At 39.2% G+C, this 26,680-nt stretch overlaps 1 protein-coding gene and 1 long non-coding RNA gene across 2 annotated transcripts; both read right to left on the bottom strand.

The window, feature by feature from the left end:
• Nucleotides 1-1,257: 1,257 nt before the first annotated feature.
• Nucleotides 1,258-7,601, bottom strand: LOC143886022 (putative terpene synthase 2). The gene is made up of 7 exons (XM_077390026.1): nt 7,421-7,601; nt 6,684-6,945; nt 6,197-6,569; nt 5,588-5,809; nt 4,594-4,732; nt 2,883-3,131; nt 1,258-1,673 (listed from the first exon to the last, which is right to left on the bottom strand). The coding sequence occupies exons 2-7, from the start codon at nt 6,889-6,891 to the stop codon at nt 1,383-1,385; spliced, it is 1,482 nt and encodes a 493-aa protein (XP_077246141.1). The 5' UTR covers nt 6,892-6,945; nt 7,421-7,601; the 3' UTR covers nt 1,258-1,382.
• A 13,058-nt stretch (nt 7,602-20,659) lies between these two features.
• On the bottom strand, nt 20,660-21,834 carry LOC143886019 (uncharacterized). The gene is made up of 2 exons (XR_013253672.1): nt 21,232-21,834; nt 20,660-21,146 (listed from the first exon to the last, which is right to left on the bottom strand). It is a non-coding gene; the product is annotated as an uncharacterized LOC143886019 (long non-coding RNA).
• Nucleotides 21,835-26,680: the final 4,846 nt, after the last annotated feature.

Genomic DNA, 26,680 nt, shown 5'->3' with positions numbered 1-26,680 from the left:
GTTAAGAGATGATGAGGGTTTACTGAGATAGGGTTTATATTGGGTTTTGAAGAAGGGATTTTGGAGTTGAATGTTGGGAGAAGAAGATGGCTGAGATTAATGGAGGTTTGGTCGGAGAAACAGGGTAATGGATGGTGGCGGCAATGGAGAGGGGTAGACAGTGGTGGTGGAGATGGTGGCTGCCAGAGGTGGAAATGGGTTTTAATGGAGGAGGTAATAGTGAAAATGGATGGTGAAGATAGAGGGGTAGTGTCGGCGGTGTCTCGGTCGGAGATGGTGGTGGATTTGGGGAAGAAGAAGAAGATGATCGGCGGCAAGGTGGAGATGGAGGTGACGGATTGTGCGGAAATGGAATGGGGTTTGGGATGGAGCGATGGGCGGAGGTGACAGAGGTGGCCGGTCGGAGACAGTGCTCGAGAAGAAGATCCCCAAAATCCCTTTCTCCCTTTCTGGTTTTTTGCTTCACCAGAAAATCCCCAGATCCCTCTACAAATGGGGGGGTTTCTCCTTAATTTCTGAAAATCCCAGATCCAGATCTGATTTTTCTCCCAAAATCTCCTTCTTCTTCTCCCTTTCTCTCTGGATTTTTCAACGAAAATGAATTTCCTCCTCTCCTTTTTTTTTATATCAAAATAAAAGCGCTGATATCCGTACCCCCACTTGATGAGGCGCGCCCTCCAGATTTGTCTTATTCGGCTTGGGCGCGTCCATCACAGGATAACTTACCCTCCTTTCTACATCTCTTTCTCTGCTTGCTTGCTAAACAAACGCGCTCGGATCTCAACAAAATTTTGCAGGGACCTCAATGGGACCCTAAACTAGCCTAAGGTGTAATTTGGGATCCTAGCTTGGTGATTGGATGGGGTTTCGCTCAAACACAGCGAACCTGGGTCCGGTCAAAATGGGGTGTCTACAACAACAGCTTGATCATCAACCCTATTTTACACTCTTTTCAAAATAAAATCTGGATTCTAAAATCCGCGTATCGAAACGGCCCCTTAGTGACGCCTTTTATTGATGATGAAGATTTTTCCGGATAATTTCTTATAGGTGACTGATTTTTTATTTAGGTGATGGATTTTACACTTAATCTTTTAATAAGTGTAAAGATAAACTACGAGCTTTGCTATAAACATGTTCCTTAGGTCTCTCTAAAGAAAGTATTCACTTTGGCACAAAACACACAATACAACCAGAGAAGATACAAAACACACGTACAACATTAGTAACCCTTTTACATATTATTATCCACCAATTTAGACAGCATAGTAAACACAAAGTACTATTAATGCTATTACATATTACATCCAATAGTAAGATAATCAATCCTTTATTGAGGCACATTTAAACCGGCCATAAAACTAAGTGAACCGCATCTATTCTTAAAGGGCAATCGGTTCAACAAACAATGCGATGATCCGCTCTTTGGTCTTGCCTTCGGCAAATGTGTATCCATCATCATTTTTGTACAATACTTCCATAACACGTGCGAGATTGACAATTGGTATAAGGAGAGCAAGTGAGACAGGAGGGTCAAGGCAGGCTTGACTTAGGCCTTTCCATGCAATCTTAATCAATTCTTGCAACTTATCACACGCCTCCTGCTCTGAGCACCCATGCTCCTTGACATAGCATTCGAGAGATGATACAACATGCCCTCGTTCTTGTTCAAACTTCAAATGTCAATGATACATAAAAATAATATTAAAATCAATACAAAAAATAATTACGCATTTTATCTTCTTGTCTCATGTTACTTAAATTAGTTGATGCATGTATTATGGTTTTTTTTTTTGGGTTAAAAGGACTTACTCAACTCATAACTCAATGGCTGGACATAAAACACCTTCTGATTTAGATATAGGCACATCCCTAAGTTTTGTTTAGTTGGATTAGCTTTTAACTCTAGTACAGTTAGCAATCTCTTAAGAAATTAGAGGTAATTAGTTTGTGGGGGATAAGAATATTATTGTAATGAGAAGGTAGTTTGTCATTAAAATAGTCATGAGACATGACAAGAATATGAAGGTTATTTTAAGTAGGGCTGCAACTCGAACCGGGTTTTACCCGACCCGCATCGACCCGACCCGAAAATAGCCTGGGTTCGGTTTAGGTTTCTCAGGTTTCGGGTCGAGCCGGGTTGAGCATCCAAAAGCCCGCATGAATCTCGGGTCGAGCCGGGTTTGAAGGGGCCCGACCCGACCCGAGTTACATAATTTATAGCATGTATTTTTTTTTCTTCTATTGTTAGTTAAAAGTTAAAAGTGAAAACCCACGCACGCACTGTTATAATATGTGAGTGTAATTTCTGCTTCTATGAGTTGAGTTGATTCAAGTGTTTGATTGTAATTACAGCATTGTTTGATTCAAGTGTAATGTGAGTGTAATTACATCATTGTTTGATTCAAGTGTAATGTGAGTGTAATTTCTGCTTCTATGAGTTGAGTTGCGTTGCCAAACAAGAGTTTTCCTTAAAAAATTGGTCAACGTGAAAAAACCCGACCCGACCCGAGATTTATCATGGGTAGGGTCGGGTTTGGGAATCGTGGGTTTTCCGAAAAAAACCCGACCCGACCCGACCCGAGATATTTCTCGGGTAGGCATGGGTTCTCCAAAACCCGACCCGCCCGACCCGAGTTGCAGCTCTAGTTTTAAGGATGGGAAGTGATATATCCGCCCCTTTTGATTACTTGGGACACCCAGCACCAGTGTATCAGCCTGTCTGCTGTCCTTTATACACTACTGCTGGGTGTCACAAGTAATCCAAAGGGGCGAATATATCACTTCCCTTCAAGGATTCATAATATTATTAAGTCCCTTGAGTTTTTTTTTTTTTTTTTCACAATATTACTGTAAATGTTTCATGTAAATTAGCATCCTACCTTGCTTCCCACGATGTCATCTCGGAGTCGGTTAACTATTGATGCATCCATAACAATCTTGGGCCTTGTGCTTGCCCAATCAAATGCCTCCTTTGTTGCAATTTCATCCATCCCAACAAAAGTGAGGATAGTAATACTTGGGTAACCGCAACTGATCAATGAGAGGGTTAAATGCTCATTGAATAGAGGTACATATCCCTTGTTATACCATACAGCTTCATTAAAGTATGCTCCTGTTAACCATTTCATCTGCGATAAGAGCAAGTTGTTCAACCATAATATTAGAACATAAAAATCAGGGAAAAATACATTTACACCCCCTCTAGCTTCTGACACATACACTTCTAACCCTGACTTTTAAAACGTGACAACTACACCCCCTGAAGTTACAATGGGTTTTTTTTAACGTGACGGAATAGATAGTAAGGCGGAAATGACCAAAATGCCCTCGTCTTCACCAACTGAAAATGAGATGGATATGGTGGCTGCAAAGGTGGGTATTGAATCTTGGATCTATTGAGCCTTAATACGTGAACTGAAGTCAAAATACAGTAACTTGGATCTAAATCCATCATAACTTGAATCACCAAAAAACTTCAACGAATTGTTCAAAACCCCTATCTCAAAACCATGAAACCCATCTCATCTTCAACCTGGATACCTAAAAATATGCTCCAAATGTGCAGGCCCAAAATCCACTTTGAACCAGCTCCAAGCCCACTTCACTCATCTTCAAAACCATTCAAATCCAGATTCAATACCATATCCATCTCATTTCTATACCCATTCCAACCTAGATTCAATACCAAACCCCTCTCATTTCCAAATCTATTCATCCCCAAATTCAGTGCCAAACCCATTCAAACCCAGGTTCAATATCCCATCCCTCTTGAAATACATCTCTCGGAGCCCAATTCGCCCATCCAAAAATCCAGATCGATAGCCGCTAGAACCCACCTTCGCAGCCACCCAACTTCGAAACCCATTTTCATTCCTTCACACTATCACAGATCTTATTTCAGGTATGTAGAAAATGCCCATTCATTTGCCTTTATCCCTGTTTCTTATTTCCTGGTTTTTTTAAGGTTCATGACCTAAAGCATATCTCAGAACTAGATCTGGCTGGGATTAACCATGCCACAACGTAAATGGGTTGTGCCGGAGATTGCGACGGCCACCGTGATGAAGGAAATGGCAAAACCATAATCCCTCTGCAAATGGCTTAAAACCAATGAGGGTATTTCTATCCCCAAAATCTTAACCCGGGTTAGTTTGGGCCATTCCGTCGGGTTAAACTAATGGACAGTTGACGAAAGGGGTATACTTATAACAAAATGCAACCTCAGGGGGTGTAGTTGTCACGTTTTGAAAGTCAGGGTTAGAAGTGTATGTGTCAGAAACTAGAGGGGGTGTAAATATATGTTTCCCGAAAAATTATCATCGAAAAGGAAACACAAGGTTATCTTCCCAAAACAACTCAAGGATGTTGATGTTGGCACTCCCATGTTTAATAATTGTATAAAATTCAAGTTATCTTTTCTTTTTGCTTTTGATTGATTTTTGGGAACTGCAATAACGTTTGCCAGCCGTTTATATAATAAAAGACTAGATGAGTGAGTGCAATTATCAAAACATGGTATTGGCAATATCTGTAGCCTAATTTAAATGTTCTTAATATGGCTCAAATTTTATGTATGTTAAGATGTCATACTGCTTCTATTAAGTATGGTACACGATAAGACTTTCCATCAGCTGCAAGTTCCTCTTCTATTTCCTTGACAGTACTCAACAACGCAAGATAGCACACTTTCATGTATTTTGGAAGCTGATGTGCTGACTCAACATCCCACCTGAAATTAATTAGCCATTCACAATATCAGTTCCTGGCCTATTAATGATTGCCAAATGAAACTAAGAAGTCATTTTCTTACAAGATATGGTGGTAGACATGTGGACTAACTTATAAAACTCATCAATTTCCTCAGTTAAAAATCATATGGATATATATGGACTATCGTGGGTAATATTTTTCCATCACCTTTCTAGCACAATATCAGCATTATATACGTACCTTGGGTGATACTCTGTTGTTGTTTGGCAAATGGCCTGTTAGTTTGTATCTTCAGAAGAAAAGAGAATGGAAGAGAGAGAGAGAGAGAGAGAGAGAGAGAGAGAGAGAGAGAGAGAGAGAGAAAGAGCCATATAGTATATGAGATGAAAATTCAAAGGATGTCGAAGGGCATGTTTGGAAACAATGAAAAATATTTCATGGAATATTTCTCTACCTAGCATGAGTGGAAGAGTGATACGGAAGTGGGAGAGAAAGATTTGAGGAGGTGGTGAGTGAGGAGAAAATGGTGGAAAAAATTCCTAATTTTAACAGGAATCTATTTTCCTGTCTTTTTAATGCATCATCTAACCAATCTCCTCATTCGCGGCATTATCATGTCTCCCTCTCAGGGCCCACTTTACTTCTCTTTTGGTTTGGGGAAACAAATAATCCCTGAATTTTAGTCTCATGGTTTGCAAAGATGTATATGTAAGGGTGGTGGCAACATTTAGTGTTGTATTGTATTTTGTGATGAGGGTCTCATATAAGTTGCGATGTAACATGTTATAGTCCTTTGGCATATTAATCAAAATGCTATAAAATAGTAGTCTGTATTCAAAGCAATAGAAATAAAAGATACATGTAAGTCGAGTACCTATTGAGTGCATCCGTGAATAGTTGTAGTTCCTCAAATTCACCGTACACATCATAAATGTCATCAATCACTGATATCATGGCCAACATTTTGGAAGCCATTATTCTAGCTCGAGAGTGTTGCGGTTCAAAATGCACCCCAATCGCCCAAAAAAAGTACAATTCCGTTATTCGGTCTCTAGCATAAGGTATGCTTTCTATAAGATCCATGTCCTTCCACCACCTGTAAGGTATATCAATATAGTCTATTTTAACCTGAGTGAATCTAATGTGGCATGTTTCATTTCATCTAATACCTAATACAATAAAAACATCAGTGTTCCCATTATATCTAGAATAGATAATATGATGATGAAGAACTCATTTTTTAGAGATTTATATGGTGGCCGACCGGTAAGTCCTGTGCGAGAGGTACCGCCCTTGATATTTGACTCATTCAAAATTGGGCTGCTGTTGGATTAAATATCAATGGCGGTACTTCATCATAGTACCATACATGGGACTTGGCTGTCGGGCACCATATAATTTCTCCATTTTTTATATATGGAGTGCCCCCAGCTTTGATGGTTTCTCTATAGCTCGGTAACATATATAGTTAATATAAACTCACCTCGTAAGATCCTTTAACTCTCTCTGGTGTAACGATTGTAAGAGATTGAAATCCAACTTTGCAAGCTCTAGCACAACATCATTTCGTCCCTTCTCTTCTTCGTATACAGATATGTAATGCCTATGCTCTAGCCTTTGGACACTCTTCCACAAGGGCATCTCTAAGTCGTGTTCTATCTGTGTTGCAAGTTTAGAATCGAGATTGCTTATACCAGACTTAAGGTGTTTCTGCGTAAATATAAGGGCCTCGTCTAATAGATCCTCTCCTTCTGTGCTGAGATGTGCGGCTTCATACAAGCTTAACAGTCCCCTCACATCTTTAATTAAGGCCTCATTGAACTTTCCCTCCTCGTCATGGAACTTGTAAAATACATCTATTTCATCAACACTCAACAAAGTCATGTTTTAAATTATCAATGAGAAAACGTGTGTGAGACGTAGCACAAGTTCTCGGAAAGAAGAAAACAAACTAATGAAAAAATATTTACCTGAAGACACATTAAACCCATGTTGTCTTAGCAGTCGAAATCGGAGAGCAACCACAAACAAATCATCATCAACATCATCTGTATGAGATTCAAATTTTTGTTGTAGTGCTTCATCGATCTCCTTTTCAAAGTGATATGCCACTCCAAGACGTTGAAGCACGTCAATCAACTCAATTTCTTGTTGTGACCCCTTAGCTCTGGATAGCATTCTATTCACTTCTTCCTTCAATTCTTCAACCCTCTTACTCCATGCATCCAACTTCTACATGGTACCATTTAAAGAACAAATACATTAGCTATGGTAATTATGAAAGGCTATAATTCAACTTAATTGATCTCGCTAACTCTTACTTCCCGACTGTAAACATAAACCTTAAATTTTATATTCTGCTAAATTCTACGATGATCCTTTTTCCTTCTTTTCTGACGGTAACTTGATAAATTGGTATGATAGAAGGAAAAAGAGGTGAGTATACAAAAAAAAAAAAAAAACCATTGAATTGAGCATTAACTATCATCATGCGTTCTAGGGAATTGCTAGCGTCCATCGCAAATGGCATTTCACAGCTGGTCTGTCGCTTGTGAGACAAGCGACAGACCAGCTGTGAAATGCCATTTGCGATGGACCCTAGCAAATCCCTGCGTTCTATCAAGACACATTAGCTACACAACTTTCGATATCTGTCATAATGAAAGGTGATAATTGAATTTTTAACGAACCCTCTCTCCCTGCTTACATTTTGATCATGAGAGTAGGCGAGGAACTGATCTCCCCAAACGCTTGGGTGAAAACTTCTAATTTGCGGTTGATTTGTGGCTTCCCATCTTCTAGTGAATTGATGATGGAACCAAAAGAAGGGGTTGCAGTTACAAGATCCATAGTAATGCCAAGGTTGGGAAATAAAACAAAGGAATATAAGGGCGGTAATGTATTTTGGAATAGAGGTGTCACAAGAGAACTGGAATAATTAAAAATCAGTATTATAGGTTGGAAAATAAACTAATGACATCTAATACTGACATGAAATAGCAAAGAAGAGAGACAATTTATTATCTACCTAATTTACTCGACACAAGAAATAACAAAGAAGAAGACAATTATTATCTACCTAATTTACTCGACACAAGAAATAACAAAGAAGAAAGACAATTATTATCTACCTAATTTACTGCCTCCATTTATAAGAGAGATAAGAGATCAAAAACGTGATTTATGTGAAAGATAAATACAACCACATGATCCATAACACCAGCACGAATCATATAAAAGGAAAAAACGTGTCTGTGTATTAATATAATAATTGATCAATGATGTTTTCTTTTTTTGGGAGATTTTATATGGCGTAAGCGGAAGCGTCCAAAAAATCATGCCACATGTACTCTTCACTTCACTCAGCGTACAGCTGTCCTCAAAGCTTTAATTTTTGGGTTTTGCTAACGTAAGGAGCATTCAAAGCTCTCTTTTTTACTCGTTTTTAGATGGCAGCCCCTCTTTTCCCAAGTTTCATTAAATGCCCGCTACTTTTGTCAACATCAAGAAAAGATTGAAGCTTTAGGGGGTGGCTATATCAAAAACAGCTTTCTATTATTAGCATAGTTAAATAGTAAGAATAGTTGGTTTGATATCGACACTCCTCAAAAGCCTCTCTTTTCTCACCCCTACCTATAATAGAGTTAGTATAGGAACAGACAAACAAAAGGGTGAAAATTCAGGAAAAGGGGTGGAAGAGAAATCATGTGATGGGTGCCCAGACACACCCGTATTTTGCAAAATGTACGGTTTGGCCCACTCCATAGGATGTTCCACACCATCCATTTGTTGGGCCACAATGTAAATGGGTTGTGCCCCAAAAATCATGTCCATAGGCTGATCATAACCCTCCGATCCATAGGATGATCCTGAACCTTCAATCTATTGAAGTTTGCTATGGATCGGAGGTATATGATCATCCTAGGGAAATGATTTTTGGGGCGCAACCTATTTACCTTGTGGCCCAATAAATGGACGGTTTGGATCATCCTATGGAGTGGGCCGCATTGTGAGAAAACTTTTTATTATATTTGAAGATGTAATTTTCATTATCATTATGCTTAATTCTGAGAAAACTTCCTAAGGAATTATTATTTTTTGTTTCATGTCCTTCTCCCTTTATCTCTAATTCTTGAAAGATGAGAGCTTTCGTGATTGTTAGATCGATTTTCTTCAACAGAAGAAACAAAACCCATGGTTAGGGACTTGATAAACCCCTTGTAGAGGCTTGATAGTAACCCATGTTTATAGACTTGATAACCCCCTTCAAGTGACTTGATAAACCCTTTTAGAGACATGATAACCCCCTTCGAAAGACTATAACCCTTGTTAGGACCTGATAACTCCTTTTAGAGACTTGATAACCCCTTTTTAGAGAGTTGAGAAGACGCTCATGACTTCATAACCTGTGTTTAGAGACTTGAGAACCAGTTTTTAGGACTTGATAACCCCTGTTTAGAAATATGAGAAGCCGTTTTTTGGAGTTGAGAACCTTGTTTAGAGACTTGATAACCCCTTTTTAGAGACTTGATAACCCATGTTTAGAGACTTTAAAACCCCTTTTAGGACCTGATAACCCATGTTTAGAGACTTGAGAACCCATTTTAGGACATGATAACTCATGTTTAGGAACTGTGAAGCCCTTTTTTGGACTTGAAAACCCATAGGATGATCCTGAACCTTCAATCTATTGAAGTTTGCTATGGATCGGAGGTATATGATCATCCTAGGGAAATGATTTTTGGAGCGCAACCTATTTACCTTGTGGCCCAATAAATGGACGGTTTGGATCATCCTATAGAGTGGGCCGCATCGTAGGGGTTTGTACTGCCACTCATCAGCCCATCACAACTAGAAAAAATGGAAAATAATGACGATAGATTTTTGGTCCATTTTTTTACTTTTTATAGCCCCGTCTAGTGCATTTATGACTCATCTTTTACACTAAAGTGTAGACCCGGCAAAATGGGACCCGTACCCGCCGGTACACCCGGCCCGCAGGGGTACGGGTACCAATTTCAATACCCGTGAAAAAAAATACCCGCACCCAACCCGTACCCGTGACCCACGGGTGGGTCTGGGTCGGACGTTGGTGCCCGCAGGTAGGGTTGCAACTCGGGTCGGGCGGGTCGGGTTTTCAAGAACCCTACCCTACCCGAGGAACTATCCTGGGTCGGGTCGGGTCGGGTTTTTTTTTGGAAAACCCATGATTCTTAAACCCGGCCCTACCCGATATAGTTTCTCGGGTCGGGTCGGGCCGGGTCGGGTTTTTTTACATTATCGCCTTTACCATGCTTGTAAATGTCATTTTCTCCATGAATGGGAATGAGAAGGCCACCAACCATGAATTTATATAAATGGGAGCGGAAAGCACCTCAAACACTCAATCATCAACTTCAAAAATTGCTTTAGTAAAAGAAATGCTAAAATGTGAATTGAGACATGTGCGATGGTGCTTATGTACTCAAACATTAAAATTTAAAAAACATGTCGAAGAAAAATAAAAAGACCAATTTCAGAGAAAACAAAAGAAAAGAAAGAGTTTTTGATCCTCTTCTCTAACCCTCGTAGCTTTTTTTATCCTCTTAATCAATGTTTACAGTTCATGTATGTGGAAGGGATGTGACTTGTGAGGAGATGGTGCTTCATGAAGGGAAGTTGGGTTCTGGAACAATGCACTACCTTAGAAGGATGAATTTTAAGCCGACAAACATAATTTGGGGGAAAAGGTAGACAACGAGGAGAGCAACAGGTAGCAAGTTCTTTGGGAAAAAGGTGAAGTATGAGAGCGACAGCTAGCACTGTTGAGAGTTGACAGCTAGTATGATTTTTTTGACAGATATGTACGGGTAGGAAATGCAAGGAAATGGCGAAAGTAACCCAATCAAGTTGAAGAGGTGGGAAGAACAACCAAAACATTAACATGACGTGGGTGGAATTTGAGGACAAGATTGGAAAGAAATGTTTATTAACTTTAAAAAACGAAAAAGCGGGCAAGGAATGCGGGTCGGGTTTTTTCGCTTTGAACCCGGCCCTACCCAAGAATCATACGGGCTTTCGAAACTTAAACCCGGCCCTACCCGAGGCCCGACCATTTTGAACCCGACCCATGCCTTTTTCGGGCCGGGTAGATGCGGGCCGGGTAAAACCCGACCCAACCCGCCATTCAGCTTTTAACTTATATGCTTAAGGCCTAAACACTAAACACTAAAAAATAGACTATGTGGGTGGGCCAACAAAACAAGTCAAAGCAATTAGACCATGTAGCTGGTATCTTTGGTTGTACCAAAACAAACATTTGTTAAAGTAGATGAAAATTTGTATGATGAATGGGTGTATAAACATGTACTCATCATCCCATCCTTGATATTTGATCCAACAACATCTGACTTGTTAAGAAGCTGCTGTTGGATTAAATATCAACGCTTGTACATCCATCGTACCACATTTATGTGTTCATACACCCATTCATCATATAATTTCTTTTCGTAAATATATATATAATTTCTTCTTTAAATTTGCCGAGTTACCCGCGGGTATACCCGTACCCCCCGGGTGGGCATGAAAGGCTACCCGTACCCGCGCCGGTATTTCTTACCCGTACACGCCGGTACCCGTACCCGCCCGGGCTGTACCTGTACCCGCCCGGGTTGTACCCGTACCAGCCCGGGTTACCCGTTTGCCGGGTCTACTAAAGTGGGATGTCCCAAGTAATAGAAGGGTTGAATATGTCTTCCCCTATATTTGAAACCAGAAACTTCTCGTTTAGGCACAAAAACTGCATCCTCTTATTTTGTAGAACGAATGAGACATTGGGACCTAAACTTGGCAAACGCGACCTGTGCCCGCGGGTAGACCCAACCCACCCGCAAATTTGCGGGCATGGGTCGGGGTTTTAGTGACCCGCCAAAACTAATCTGCGGGTGACCCAACCCGCAAAAACACGGGTTGGGTCGGGTAAACCCGCAGGCACCCGCGATTTTTTGGACTTTTTTAACATTTCTTATTTTAAAATAGAAAATGAGATCAAGGGCTAAGAGCATCTCACTTTTTGAGCTGGAATAGTCCACTTGTGTTTGGAAATCATCCCTTCTAACAGCATCTCACTTTTTGAGGACTCCCAACTTCCAGCAGCTCATGAGCATTACTAATTTACTATGCATGAATACACTCCCTATTTTTCAAAAGGGATGATTGGAAGGTACAGCCCACATCATAGGATGATCCAAACTGTGCATTTGATGGGCCATAATGTAAATAGGTTGTGCCTAAAAAATCATTAGGATAGGATGATTCTAACCCTCCGATCTAAAGAGGGACTGAAAATATGGAAACTTCTATAGATTGAACGGTTGAGATCGTCCTATGGCAATATTTTTAGGGCACGATCTATTTACATTGTGGCCCATCAATGGACGGTTTGGATCATCCTATGGTGTAGGCTGTACCGTCCATTTTGAAAATTAGGGGGTGAATTCATACATAGAAGGGGGTGAATTTATCACCGCCCAATAAAAACTCTGTTTTGGAAAAACATGCGGGTAACCCGCGGGTCGACCCGACCCACCCGTACTACGTATGGGTAATGGTTTCTGATCCGTAGGAATGCGGGTCATTTTGACCCGCAACCTGTGGGACCCGCACGACCTGCACCCGCACCCGCATGACCCGCGGGTCGACCTGACCCGACCCACCTGTTTGTCAATTCTATTGGGACCAAAAGCCCTCCCACTAAGCCGCTAACTTTTCATTCAGGAAAAAGGGAACAAATATCCGGCTTCCTAAATTGGACCTATCCAAACCCTAAATGCAGCAAAAATCGAGGGAGGGGGGGGTCAAGTGCCCCCTCGACCCCCCTGGCTTCGTCCCTGGACTCACCTTTCACTCCGGTAGAAAACTCCCATATAATATGATCTAGCTATATATATGGGAGACCCACTTTTGTTTTGATATGGGCACTCCTCTCTTTAATAGGTAGGGGTAAGAAAAGAGAGGCTTTTGAGGAGTGTCGATATCAAAGCAACTTTTCTTACTATTTAACTATGCTAATAATAGAAAGCTGTTTTTGATATAGACACCCCTCTAAGGCTCAATCTTTTCTAGATGTTGACAAAAGTAGCGGGCATTTAATGAAACTTGGGAAAATAGGGGCTGCCATCTAAAAATGAGTAAAAAATAGAGCCTTTAATGCTCCTTAACGAGTGCCCTAGCAAAACCCTTAATTTTTTCCTTCCCTGCTTTGACTCTGCTGAACAGCCGTCCACATGCAATACCTATTTCCGTTATGGCCCATCACATCAACATCTTGGATCACAGTACAAAAACTGTTTCACAAAAATAAGGATAAATGCATACCAAATTTACATAATCATGGTAGAACAAAACTTCCCCCTCAACGTTGTGTAGGAAACTTCTCCACAATTCTACGTCGGCGAGTAAGATTCTTCCACGTTGAGGACTCTTTAACACCCCCACCCCCCCACCCCCAAAAAAAAATACAAAAAAAAAACTCAACTTTCATGAGGACCATAGTATCCCTCACCCTTTAACGAAGCCACACCTTTAGGCGAAAAAAAAAAAAAAATCTTTCGTGAGGACAATGGTACCCCTAAACCCTTTAACGCAGCCTGCAGTCTTTAGGCGAAAAAAAATTTAACTTTTTTTTAGAACAATTGTACCGTTTGCCCTATTATACTTTCTTTTTATGCCTTCTTTTCTCCTTCCTTCTCGATTCCTCTTTGGCCTTCAATCTTTCATCTTCTTCCTTTGTTCGCCATCGCTCATTTTGGTAGATCTCGTCTCCATCTCTCCAGCCATCTCTTCTGGTGTCTCCCCTTCTCCGACCGATTTCCGGTAAAGCAATTTCTACTGTCATATTTGCAGAAAGTACCAATCACAAGTAAAATTCTAACCCTCGAAACTCTTCCCTTGCTTCCACTTTCTGTGTTCTTGTTGAACATTTTCTTTTGCTTCAATCATTGTGTTACTAAATGTGATCAAGGTTTTAAATTTCGACGTCGTTACCGAAATCGAAATTGGGTTAACCAGAAACGTTACTTTATTTTGACTGAAATTTTGGTCCAAAATTGTAGGAAAATAACGTGAAAATCTACATTTTATGAATTATTTAATATTTCCCTAAAATTTCATGCGAAATTACCCAAATTTCGGCCAAAATTTTAGACGGGATTAAAATTATATTTTTTTGATTTCGTGGGATTTCAAATGAAATTCCAAAATTTCGGCAAAAATTTCAGTTTCGGTGAGTACCGAAACGAATTCGAAAACTGAAATTTAAATCCTTGAATCTGATTTCATACCAAGGTTTTAAATTTCGACCAAAATATGAAATTTCGGGTTTCGGTCAAGAACGAAATCGAAATTGAGAATACTTGAAATTGTCATTTATTTGGGTTGAAATTTGGTTTATCGTCCAAAATTTCAGGGATTTCACCCAAAAATATGGTTTTTGAATATTTTCCCAAAATTTCAGCTGAAATTACAGAAATTTCGGTCGAAATTTTACAAGAGATAAATTAGCGGTAACTTTATTTCGACGGATTTCGGTTTTGGATAGGACCGAAATGCAGTCTGAAACCAAAATTTAAAACCTTGTTTCATACCTGGAAAAAAAAAGAACTCTCTATGGGGCTTATGCCTTTTGGGTTGTTTTTGTTTTCAGTTCTTTCCAAATTCTGAGAAAACTTTTTATTATATTTGAAGATGTAATTTTCATTATCAGTATGCTTAATTGCAAACTATTTGTTTTACTCAATAATGTTCCGAAATTACTAAAATTACCGAAATTTCGGTCGAAATTTATAAGAGATAAATTAGCGGTAACATTATTTCGACGAATTTCAACCGAAATTTCCGCTGAAATTTCGGTTTCAAATAGGGCCGAAACGCATTCTGAAACCGAAATTTAAAATATTGTTTCATACCTAAAAAAAAAAAAAAAAAAAACTCTCTATACGGCTTATGCCTTTTGGGTTGTTTTTGTTTTCAGTTCTTTCCAAATTGTGAGAAAACTTTTTATTATATTTGAAGATGTAATTTTCATTATCATTATGCTTAATTCTGAGAAAACTTCCGAAGGAATTATTATTTTTTGTTTCATGTCCTTTTCCCTTTATCTCTAATTCTTGAAAGATGAGAGCTTTCGGGATTGTTAAATCGATTTTCTTCAACAGAAGAAACAAAACCCATGGTTAGGGACTTGATAAACCCCTTGTAGAGGCTTGATAATAACCCATGTTTATAGACTTGATAACCCCCTTCAAGTGACTTGATAAACCCTTTTAGAGACATGATAACCCCCTTCGAAAGACTATAACCCTTGTTAGGACCTGATAACTCCTTTTAGAGACTTGATATCCCCTTTTTAGAGAGTTGAGAAGACGCTCATGACTTCTTAACCTGTGTTTAGAGACTTGAGAACCAGTTTTTAGGACTTGATAACCCCTGTTTAGAAATATGAGAAGCCGTTTTTGGAGTTGAGAACCCTGTTTAGAGACTTGATAACCCCTTTTTAGAGACTTGATAACCCATGTTTAGAGACTTTAAAACCCCTTTTAGGACTTGATAACCCATGTTTAGAGACTTGAGAACCCATTTTAGGACATGATAACTCATGTTTAGGAACTGTGAAGCCCTTTTTTGGACTTGAAAACCCATGTTTAGGGACTTGATAACCCCTGTTTAGAGACTACAAGCTCGTTTTAGGACTTGATAACCCTATTTAGAGAATTGAGAACCCCTTTTGAGGCCTTGATAAGCCCTTTAAGGACTTGATAACCCATGTTTATAAACTTGGTTACCCATTTTTAAGACTCGATAACGCCCAATTAGAGACTTACAACCCCATTTTAGGACTTGATAACCCATGTTTAGAGATTTCAGAACCATTTTTGAGGACTTGATAACATCTAAATAGAGACTTGAGAACACCTTGAAGGACTTGATAACCCATGTTTGGAGACTTGATGACCCCGTTTTGGAGACTTGATAACCCAAGAAAAGCATGTGTGTTTCTCCAAATTGTTTGGCTAGATGTAGTTCGTTTCAAAACTTTTCGGTTGATCATCTTTACTTTCATTTTCCCCTTCTGATTTACAAAACAAACAAACATGCGCCTAGAATCTTAACGATTATGTTCTAGATCCAATTCATTTCAGAGATGGTTGGGATCATTTTCCACTTTATGTGTCTACAATAGGCTATAATTCAACCACCCTTGGAGTGCCGACCATGTTGGTATCATTTCAAAGATGGTTGGGATCATTTTTCCACTTTAAAGTGATGAATCTTTGTCATCTCTGGAAGGTACCATTAAAATGATCCAACCATCTCTGAAATGAACAGGATCTAGGAAGGAGTTACCAGTAAAATGATCCCAATCAACAGGTATATATAGATCTGTAAATAATCAACGAAACATAATCATCAAGATTCTAGGATCATGTTTGTTTGTTTTGTAAAGGAGAAGGGGAAGAACAAAGAAAAGATGAACAACCAAAAAGTTCTGAAATGAACTGGATCTAGCCAAACAATTTGGAGAAATTTACATGCTTTTCTTACGTTATCAAGTCTCCAAAAATGGGTTATTATGTCTCCAAACAGGGGTTATCAAGTCTTTCAAGGTGTTGTCAAGTCTCTATTTAGATGTTATCAAGTCTCTAAACATGGGTTCTCAAGTCCTTAAAGGGATTCTCGAACCTCTAAATTGGGGTCATTAAGTCTTGAAACGGGGTTGTAGTCTCTAAATAGGGGTTATGGAGTTCCTAAACAGGGGTTTTCAAGTCCAAAAAAGGGCTTCACAGTTCCTAAACAGGGGTTATCAACTCCTAAAACGGTTTTCAAGTCTCTAAACATGGGTTATCAAGTCCTAAAAAGGCTTCAGCTCTCTAAAGAGGGTTCTCAAGTCTCTAAACAGGGGTTATCAAGTCTCTAAACAGGGTTCTCAACTACAAAAAACGGCTTCTCAGGTTCATTACAGGGGTTATCAAGTCCTAAAAACGGGTTCACAAGTCTCTAAACATGGGTTAGCAAGTCCCAAAAAGGCTTCAGCTCTCTCAAGAGGGTTATCAAGTCTCTAAAAGGAGTTATCAGGTCCTATCAAGGGTTGTAGTCTCTAGAAGGGGCTTATCAAGTCTCTAAAAGGGTTTATCCAGTCACTTAATGGGGTTACCAAGTCTATAAACATGGATTATTATAAAGTCTCTACAAGGGGTGGTTTATCAAGTCCCTAACCAGGGGTTCTCTGTTTCTTCTATTGAAGAAAACCTAACCACCATGAAGCTCTCAGCTTACAACAATCAGAGATAAAGGGAAAAGGACATGAAAAAAAAAAAAAAACATTTCCTTTGCAAGGCTTACAACAAAGGAAATGCAGAAAAAAAAGAATCAAGGGAACATTATTTAGATAAAACAAATAGTTTGCAATTAAGCGTAATGAAAATGAAAATTACATCTTCAAATATAATAAAAACTTTCCTCAGCATTTGGAGAGAACTGTAGGCAAAAACAACTCAAAAGGCATAAGCCCCATAAAGAGTTTTTTTCCCTGGTCTAAAATCACATTTACAACGATGGAAGCAAAAGAAAATCTTAACAAGAACACAGAAAGTGGAAGCAAGGAAAGGGTTTCGAGGGTTAGAATTTTACTTGTGATTGATAGTTTCTTCAAATATGACAGTAGAAATTGCGTTACCAGAAATCGGCCGAATAGATGAAGACACTGGAAGTGATGGTCGGAGAGTGATATTCCCCACCTTCTTCGATAAAATCCCCCCTTCTAGTCCACAGCCGGTACAATACTCCTCCGAATTGAGTCCGACTCAAGCAAGTGAGTGAAAGGTGTGGCAAGAGAGCGAGTTCGACTCGCGAAGGATCAGCAGTTGAAGGACGGATCCTTTAGCGCCAGTACTATTCCCAACTGGTCTCCCTCTCTATCTCTCCAACATGTACGGTTGGTGGGCCCACAATTAATTTGTTTAAATGTTTGAGCAGGGTATGCCCCACCCATGTCTTCCAAAGTGAACCACATGGCCCTCGCCATAGGATAATCCAAACCGTTGGAGGCACCAAGGAATGCCGAAGAGGTGTCTCAGCCTCCTCCTTTCTCCTCTCTGTTGCTTGCTTCTCCTTGCAAACCTTATAAGTCCCCTCTTTTAATTGCATTTTGGGTTTTTATATAACCCTAAGTTGGAAAATTGATCTGAGCCGTCCATTTACCATCAACAACCTAGATGGCCTTTTTGGTCTAGAATTCTCTAGAAGCTATTCCATCTTCTTTCAATCACCATCATCCATTTGTCTCTTTCATCCTACAGCCCACATTTGTTGCTTCATAAAGAAGCCATGTCAAACTCCAAGAATTCCCTTAAAATGAGAGATTACTTCATTTCCTACCCAAAACACTTTTTGTTTTTGTTTTTGTTTTTTTTTCTAAAAGGAAAGTTCACTTTTCTTTTAGAAACAAAAGATAGTGTGTCATTACTAAGAATAAATATTAATGATATTATTAATAATAAATAAAAAGGATTTACTTATCGTATTCGGATGTTAAACGGATCGGATATACCATTTACCAGATTTGCATCCGCTAAGAGCCGGATATCTCATAAACGGATTCGGATAATATCTGCTTGAAACGGATTCGAATAATATTCGCTTTAAACGGATTCGGATACGGACAGTAATCGAATTTCCGAATATCCATTTACACCCCTATGTAGTACCATGTTTTGGTAATGGGGCGAAGTCAATTTTCTTGTCTTTTTTAATTGGCTTCTTAGAGCCTTTGGGGAATGGCAATAGCCTTTGAAAGCTGGTTAAATAATAAAGGACACAGTGATTCGCCCCGTTATCAAAACATGATATTGCCAACATGAGTAGCCTTTAAGTACTCCCGTAGGCATTTGAGATCCCAATAGATATTACTTCAATCAAGTTTTGGAAGTCATTACCTATTCTACCAAAACTGGTCTTTAGTTGTAAAGAAGATTATTTTAAGGTGACTGTTATCTGCACTACCATATTTTGATAATGGCACAATTAGCTTTTGTTTACCACTTTTTATGGTTGGATGTTGATAGCATATGGAGTAAGGATGTCCGTGAATCCACTTCGAATCGGATCCACCAATGTCTTGGTGACGATCTATTGGGATTCCTTATTGGTTGGAATCATTTTGGAGTGTTTTTGAATCCTACTTTTCGAATCGAAGTGATATCCATTTCGAATCGGACCGTCTATCGGAGTATCCTAGGTCCTACACAATTCAAGCTTAAGGTTAGGTGAGGCAAAAAGAAAGAAACTTGAGAGCGAGGGGAAAATTGTCATCGAAAAGAAAAGTCGGAAAATGAAATATTATTTGTCATTTGAGCATGTTTTTAAATATTATGAAATGTGTCATGAATAGACATAAATATACAAAAAATATGAATTTTATTTCCTGACACTTAGGGGAGCAACTCAGGCTTGGGTTCACTCTGGTCGGGTCGGGTTTGGGCAATCCAACCTAGTGAAACCCGACATTTTTTATGAAATTTGTTTTTTGAATGCTTAAAAACTCAGGTCGGATCAGGTTCGGGTTGGAAAAAAGGGTTTCTCGGGTCGAGTCGGGTTGGCCTCAAGCCGACCTGAGTTGCACCCCTACTGACATTGGTGCCCTCCATTTGGATCTAGGATGCTCTAGGTCACAATTAGAAATAATTCAGACCTTAGGATATTGATCCAGTGGACACGGATCGAATCCACATGTTATGACCAATTCCTGTCAGTTAATGTCTAGATCTTTTGGATGCATCAGACCGTGTCTCCATTGAACCCTAATCTTAGGTATTGTAACAGCCCTGAAAAGTCAATTGAATAAGTGTAACACAAAGAGTAGTGCATGCCATTATCAAAATATGGTAGTGCAGATATCAGCCCCCCTATTTTAATTTGATCTTTAAATTAAGGCCTTTAGTAACTAATTACTTGAATCATTTTTGGAAGTATCATAGTCATCATCTGCAAAACCATTTACGTTTAAGATTTTATGCAAGTAATTTTCAGAGGTAAGATGCCCTAGAACCAAATTGTCACCTAAGGTGGTTGATCAAAATTTTATCCTTGGACAGATTTGTTATTCTCTGTTCACAGAATTTTGTGGGATTTGCTAGCTTTCATACCAAAAGGCATTTCACAGATGGTCATCTGACAGCAGCCACAGAGGCTCACTTTTCAGCAGATTTTGTCTTCATTCACGAGGTGGCTGCGAAGGTGAAAAAGAACCCATTTGTGCCATTTGCTGGAATTGTTTAGATTGGAAGCATGAGATCAGAGAGCTGTCCAATTGTTCACATGCTTTTCATGTAGGATGCCTAGATAAGTGGGTGGATCAAGGCCAGAAGACATGTCCCTTGTGTAGATCTAAGCTACTGCCTGAAGGGGAACAGAGAAATGGTGGTAGAGATTCCTGAATGGTGGAGAGAATTTCTTTTCTGTTTGGTGAGGATCTGGCAAGGGATGAAAATTTTGTATGAATCTCCCTGCACGCATTTTGATTTGAATGCGAGTTGGGTGAATAAGATGTGAGTAAAATCATTGTAAAGATTTTGAATTCTTTTACAGACGCAGTAGCAGAGTGCTTGCAATGTATAGTCTATCTAAGATTTGTCAATTATGTTTTCCTTTGAATTTACCATGTATTTCCCACCTGAGACGAGGACACCCGTCATTACTAATGCTCATCCTAATCACCTCCCAAAAGTAGTGAAAAAAAGCCAATATACCCCTAAAATAAGAAGGAATGTTGCTCACTGGACAACCAAAAGAATCGGCATCTAAAACCATCGGTCGACCAAACCATGTTAATTTTTGCAACACTTTGTTTCATCCAAATAATGGTTGATGTCTGATATATACATCCCTTTAAGATATGTACATACAGATGATATTTCTATTTTTTTTGAAGAGGGTAACTACAAAAATTATATTAAGAACAGGGGACAAGGTGTCCTTGACAATGTAAAATAAAACGTACAAACAGCCAAGCACAAAAAAACCCCAGAGAACCCAACTACTATCTAAAGAACAACAATTCTTCCATTTCTAAACCTGCTTTTGCAAATCTATCCGCCATAGAGTTTGCGGTCTGTTTCATATGATTAAACATGGATCACACTATTGGACAAAGGTCGTGAATCTCCATGCTTATGTTGGGCAAATTCCACGGTCCTAGAGCCTTACAAGCTACCCAAGCGAGGGCATTTGAAGAAAAAGAATCGCCTTCTCCAATCAAAGGACCTGAACCCGATAATGCAAACCATTTGAGCCCACAAAAGAGAGTTCTAGCCTCCGCCTCATTTGAATCACAAATCCCATCCGGGCCTGAGAAATTCTGAATAATATTTGACAGCTAATACAGGTGATATTACCGGCAGCTGCAATACATGCAACAATCCCTCAATCACCTTAACTTATCGCAACCAAGATGAAAAGATTAACTTTGAACAACAGAAATCCTACCTCGGTGTTCCCTGTACTGGTAAACCAATTAAAGCTCTGAAAAGTTGAGCCCAAACCTCACCATCTGATCTCTCCAAAAGATTGCAGCATGTCATCATTAACATATTTGAATTTTCTCTAGATAGGAATGGGCAAAGCAATTATCAAGCAGCGAAGTGTCAATAAATGCTGAACACATGCAGCTGTAAAATGTTATCTATTGGTCTTGAACTCCTACAAGTTATCCGTCTGGAAACAAAATCCGCTTCTTTTAACCTTCTAGTTGAACTAGGATGGTTGAAGCAGGAAAGAATGGTTTATGATTAGAAAATGTTAGAAAGAAAGTAACATTTTTCGAAGAGATTTTGGCTAATTTCCTTTGGGAAGTTTCTATTGTTGTTGTTCTCAAGAGAAGTGGAGTGTTTTTAAAATCGCAGAGCTGTCAACACCTGAAAAAAGAAAGTAGATCTGTATCACTATTGTCATATCGCCAAACATGTTGAATCTCCTTGGCATGACCCGCAATCACATCAAAAATCTCGAAGGATAGCAAACCGCATCTCTCACTTATCAGACAACATTAAGAGAGTTATTATCAATAATAAGGTGATCCAACTGAGTCTGATGTATGATGATTCTATAAAGAAGCGTCTGGACATCCGCCTTGTTGGAATTTTTCTCACCAATAGCCCCGAAAAAAGCTCATTTAAGCAGGAGGATAGTCTCTCTCTGCCAAGACCCAAAGTTGGGAGTTTCAGTTGGGACGAAGATGCTCCTCACTATATCTGCTCATCTGAATCTCTTCATAGAACAAGATACCCTTGAAGATTTCTCTATGGACGCTGCACACACCAGTGGACAAGCAAAGTAGGTTAGTCCTTGCAATAATATATTTCGTCCAAATAATGTCTAGATATTTGATATATACAGTCCTTCAAGAAATGTACATCCATGTGATATCTCCCACGACTACAATATATGTATTGCTTCCTCAGACGCCTTAAGTTATCAAAACCAAAATAACAATAATAACATTGAACTCCAGAAATCTTACTTCTGTGTTGCCTGCATTGTTAACCTATAAAAGGTCTGAAATGTTGAACCTAAACCTCACCATCTTAGCTCTCAAAAAGACTACAGCATCTCATCATTAATATATCTGCACTCCCTCCACATAGGAATGGGCAAATCAATTATAAAGCAACGAAATTTCAATAAATGACCAACACGTGTAGCTGTCAATTTCTCTTTACTGGTTTTGAATCCTGTAGGTTATCTGTTTAGAAAAAAAATCTGCTTCTTTTAATCTTCTATCAGCTTTGAGGGAAATCACCAATTCTTTCAAGCAACTCACAAAAGGCCCATATCCTTTTTCTGTTAATTCATAGAACAAAGAAAATGCTACCTGAGCTCTCCAAATTTTACAAAGACCCTTAATCACTGTATTATAAAGTTCAGTATCTAAATTTCGATGCTTCTCCAAACTAAATGGCAAAAGTTCTCGTGCCTCTAAGAATTTACCATCCTCACAAAGGGAGCCAACCAATTTCTCCATGTTCACTGAATACCCACTACTATACAGTGCTGTAACAATCTCAATTGCGTTATCCCTACATATTCTCCTCACAAAGGGAGCCAACCACTTTACTTCTCTTGTGGGTTCACCTTATGCATGGGTTAGGGGAGATGGTGGGCCCCACCTATCAATACATGAAGTGAAAAATGGTGGGAACCAACATTTGCCCCCCTTTAAGTTGATTCCGGGCTCCGCCCTCAGTCAGGATGAGAGTTCACATATATAGCCTATGAACCTTCTCTCCCTTTCCAATGTGAGATCTTACAATCCACCCCATTTAGGGCCTGACATCCTCACTGGCACTCTGGGAGGTATGGCTCTAATACCATTTTATCACCCCCGACGCCACTGTATAAATATTATCCGATTCTTGATCTTCTACACTTCCGGTTTTGTTTTTCAGCAGCACTAACCATGTCCGACCCACTCCGCGGGACCCGCCCCTTGGAGATGCTGAAAACATGTCAGCACAGAAAGAAGGAGAGATCACATATATAGCTAAGCCGAAGCCAAGAAACTTTCTCTCCCTTTTCGATATGGGATCTTACAATTTGTATCACATGGGCCGTGGATACAATATTCGGGCGTTGTGGGACCGTGTCTGGAAGTTATCCCTTCACACCCCCGAGCATGCATCGGCGTTTGCTCTTTTCTTGCGTGTTTGATGGCAGTGATTGATTTTCCACACTTTTCCACGAATTTGGGGTAAGAAACCCGAACTTCACGAAAAAAAGAGAGGAAATGACAAGAGTCGCCACCTGGGTTAGGGCCCAAGACCCATAAGTGACTTTGCAAGACTAAGCATGCGATTCCATGAAGGGCCCATTGTCTGATTACAAGAATGGAAGGTGTTAGGCACCGTTCTCGCCCGATAAGTACTAGTTTTTAATTTTTGAGGGCTTTATTTAGTTAAAATTCATCAAAAGGGTTATTTATCCATTCTCATTTTATGCCTTATGTTGAACATGCAAGAGTTCTACATGATCAGAGAATAGGCAAAGCATGAATTCATGAATCTAACATAATTGACATCTATATGAAGTACACATGAACGGAACATGTGTGAAACTTGTTAACTTACCAACTTTGCCAAGTGGGTCCCATAACCCCCATTTGCATGTGCTCTGAAACAGATATTGCGTGCACAATAACATACGTGGCCTTTTAATTTCTTTGCACTAAAAAAAATCCAAAGTGGCTGGACGTTTATGCATAAGATGATCCAACCGTCCATTTTATGTGTCCACAAAAGTTACATCCCAAACTATCATTTCCATTGATAGGGCTCACAATTCGGCTTTCATGGGATGATCTAAACCGTTCAAAAAGTGGGCCACAATGTGGATAGTTACACCCCCCTAGGTTATTCCATGAGTTGATCCACACCATCCAATCAATGGGCCACAAAATAAATGTTAATTTGCACCCCTAATTCATCTTAATAGAACAATCCCGACCACCCATTTGTGGGTACACAAAGGTTGCATCCCATAATATCGTTTCCACTAATGGGTCCTTCAATGTAAACTATCTGTCCCTCTAATTTACCTCCATAAGCTGATCCAAGCTGCTCAAATGATGGTCCACCATGTGAGTTGATTACACCCCTCAAATCATTTCCCAAGGCCGATCCAAACCATTCACTTCATTGGGCCACAAGATAAATGAATCACACCATGCAATTCTAGTGGATGATCCAAGCCGCCCATATTTTGACTACCATTTCCCGACCTTCTAATCCACAACCACAACCCACAACATTTCAACTCACAAACAAGACCATATGGCCTAGAACATTCAAATGTAATTTCCCTATGAATCATATTTCGGCTAAATACTTGTGTACCATGCTTGCATTCAGCTCAAATTTTCCTTTGAAATTTTATCTTTTCACTAAATTTTTCGGAAAAATCCAAAAATGGCCCTGCAAATCAAAAACAAAAAAAACACATCAAATAGCACTGCTCTAAATATCAAATATGCATGATTTACTACCCTAAGATTCACACATAAATGTGATCATCAACAGCCAATTGAACTTGACCCAGACAACTCTAATGATGGTGCTAACATGTACTCTACAAATACAAATGCAACATGATAAGATTATATGTTTTGACAAAACACAATTGGTCCTAAATGCATTTATTCTAAATGGATGTACCATAAGGTTGATAATGGGAGAACCACTGATTGATTCACATGGATTTACTTATGGATTTTATACCTTCCTTTGATTTGATCAAAGATAGAACATGAAATAGTTTCTCCTTGATTTAATCATGACGGCTTATTACCAATGTCCTAACTCGGGTCTTACATGCCTAAAATGGGACTTAAGTGCCTAATGTAGGACCTAAGTGCCTAATGTGGGTTCCAACACGGATCTTGCATATGTGATTAACATGTTGTTTATGGGAATGATGCATAGGTTTTACTTAACCTAAATGGACAAAATTGAAGATAAGATTTGGGTTTAACTAGGATATTTAATTCCTAATTCAAGACTCTCGGTGATTTCTGGGGATTCTGGTTAAGAAACTGGGTCACTCTGATGCATTCCCGTGGCACTCTAGTGCACTCTGGATCATTCCAGGAGTCATTCGAGTTCATTTCCGAGGCACTCTGGATCATTCCAGAGGGACTCTAGAACATTTGAGCGGAACTCGGGAGTATTCTAGTTTATCCTAGTTCTAAACTAAATTATGTGGGCCTAGAGGAATGATTTGCAGCCTAAAACTAATGCAAGAAAAATGGATTTTAATGCAATATCGAGTTTACAGACAAATTTAATGAATCAACTATTAAATTCAAATATTGATGAGAAACATGTATCTAAATATTTTAACATGGATTCTAACAAAATTAATATATATGGAAATAAGTTAACATGGATTCTAACAATTTTAACAAAGTTAATCATGGATTCTACCAAAAATTAATATGAAACATGGACTGTAACAGTTTTTACAACTTTAATCATGGATTCTACCAAAATCAAGATAAAAATAAATTTTCCTAAAAAGGCGGAACTTACCTACCTTTCCTAACGATTTGTGAAGATCCGCCCATCCCAACGCTTTCGACGCATTGGGTGGGGGGAATGGGAATGGGAATGTGAAATTGGGTTGGATTTTCTAGAGGAGAGAGAGGGTATGGGCTATGGACGAATGCTTTTCTTAATGGCTAGGAGAGGGGGACGTTTTTGCTTGATCGTAAAATAAGGGAGAGGGGTGGGTATTTATAGAACGTTGGAGGAAATTTCCATTCCTTTTCGACTCTTTGGAGGCATAATGGATACGAAATTAAGGTGGGAAATGGGGATTGGTTAGATGGAATGGATATGCGGATTTTAGAATCCGGAATTTCTTCAAAATTGTAAATGAGAGACAAGAGAAGAAGCGGATCAACCGTCGTTTTCTGATTTCTCCCCCTTCTTTCTGTCAGCAAGAGAGGAGCAGATCATATGTTTCCAGATTTTAGAAATCTCAGGATGAGGGAGAGATTTCTAAAACCTTGATTTCTTCTTTAAAATTCAAGAAACGCTGTCAGGATAGCATACGACAGCTTGATCATCAACCCTATTTTACACTGTTTTCAAAATAAAATTTGGATTCTAAAATCCGCGTAACCAAACGGCCCCTTAGTGACGCCTTTTATTGATGATGAAGATTTTTCCGGATAATTTCTTATAGGTGACTGATTTTTTATTTAGGTGATGGATTTTACACTTAATCTTTTAATAAGTGTAAAGATAAACTACGAGCTTTGCTATAAACATGTTCCTTAGGTCTCTCTAAAGAAAGTATTCACTTTGTGACAAAACACACAATACAACCAGAGAAGATACTACACACACGTACAACATTAGTAACCCTTTTACATATTATTATC

Source organism: Tasmannia lanceolata, unplaced genomic scaffold (assembly GCF_043159265.1).
Source record: "Tasmannia lanceolata isolate RefF3 unplaced genomic scaffold, GAP_Taslan_0.1 ptg000002l, whole genome shotgun sequence".
Lineage (NCBI taxonomy): Eukaryota > Viridiplantae > Streptophyta > Magnoliopsida > Canellales > Winteraceae > Tasmannia > Tasmannia lanceolata.
Note: the sequence above shows the minus strand (reverse complement) of the source record. Positions and strands in the feature narration are given on the sequence as shown.

What these genes read in the sequence shown, in the direction of transcription:
- LOC143886022 (XM_077390026.1), bottom strand. Translation starts at nt 6,891, where the DNA reads ATGCTATCCAGAGCTAAGGGGTCACAACAAGAAATTGAGTTGATTGAC. An exon ending in GAGTTAAAGGATCTTACGAG is followed by an intron (nt 5,810 to 6,196) that starts GTGAGTTTATAT and finishes TATACCTTACAG; the next exon opens with GTGGTGGAAGGACATGGATC. An exon ending in ATGACATCGTGGGAAGCAAG is followed by an intron (nt 1,674 to 2,882) that starts GTAGGATGCTAA and finishes TGACATTTGAAG; the next exon opens with TTTGAACAAGAACGAGGGCA.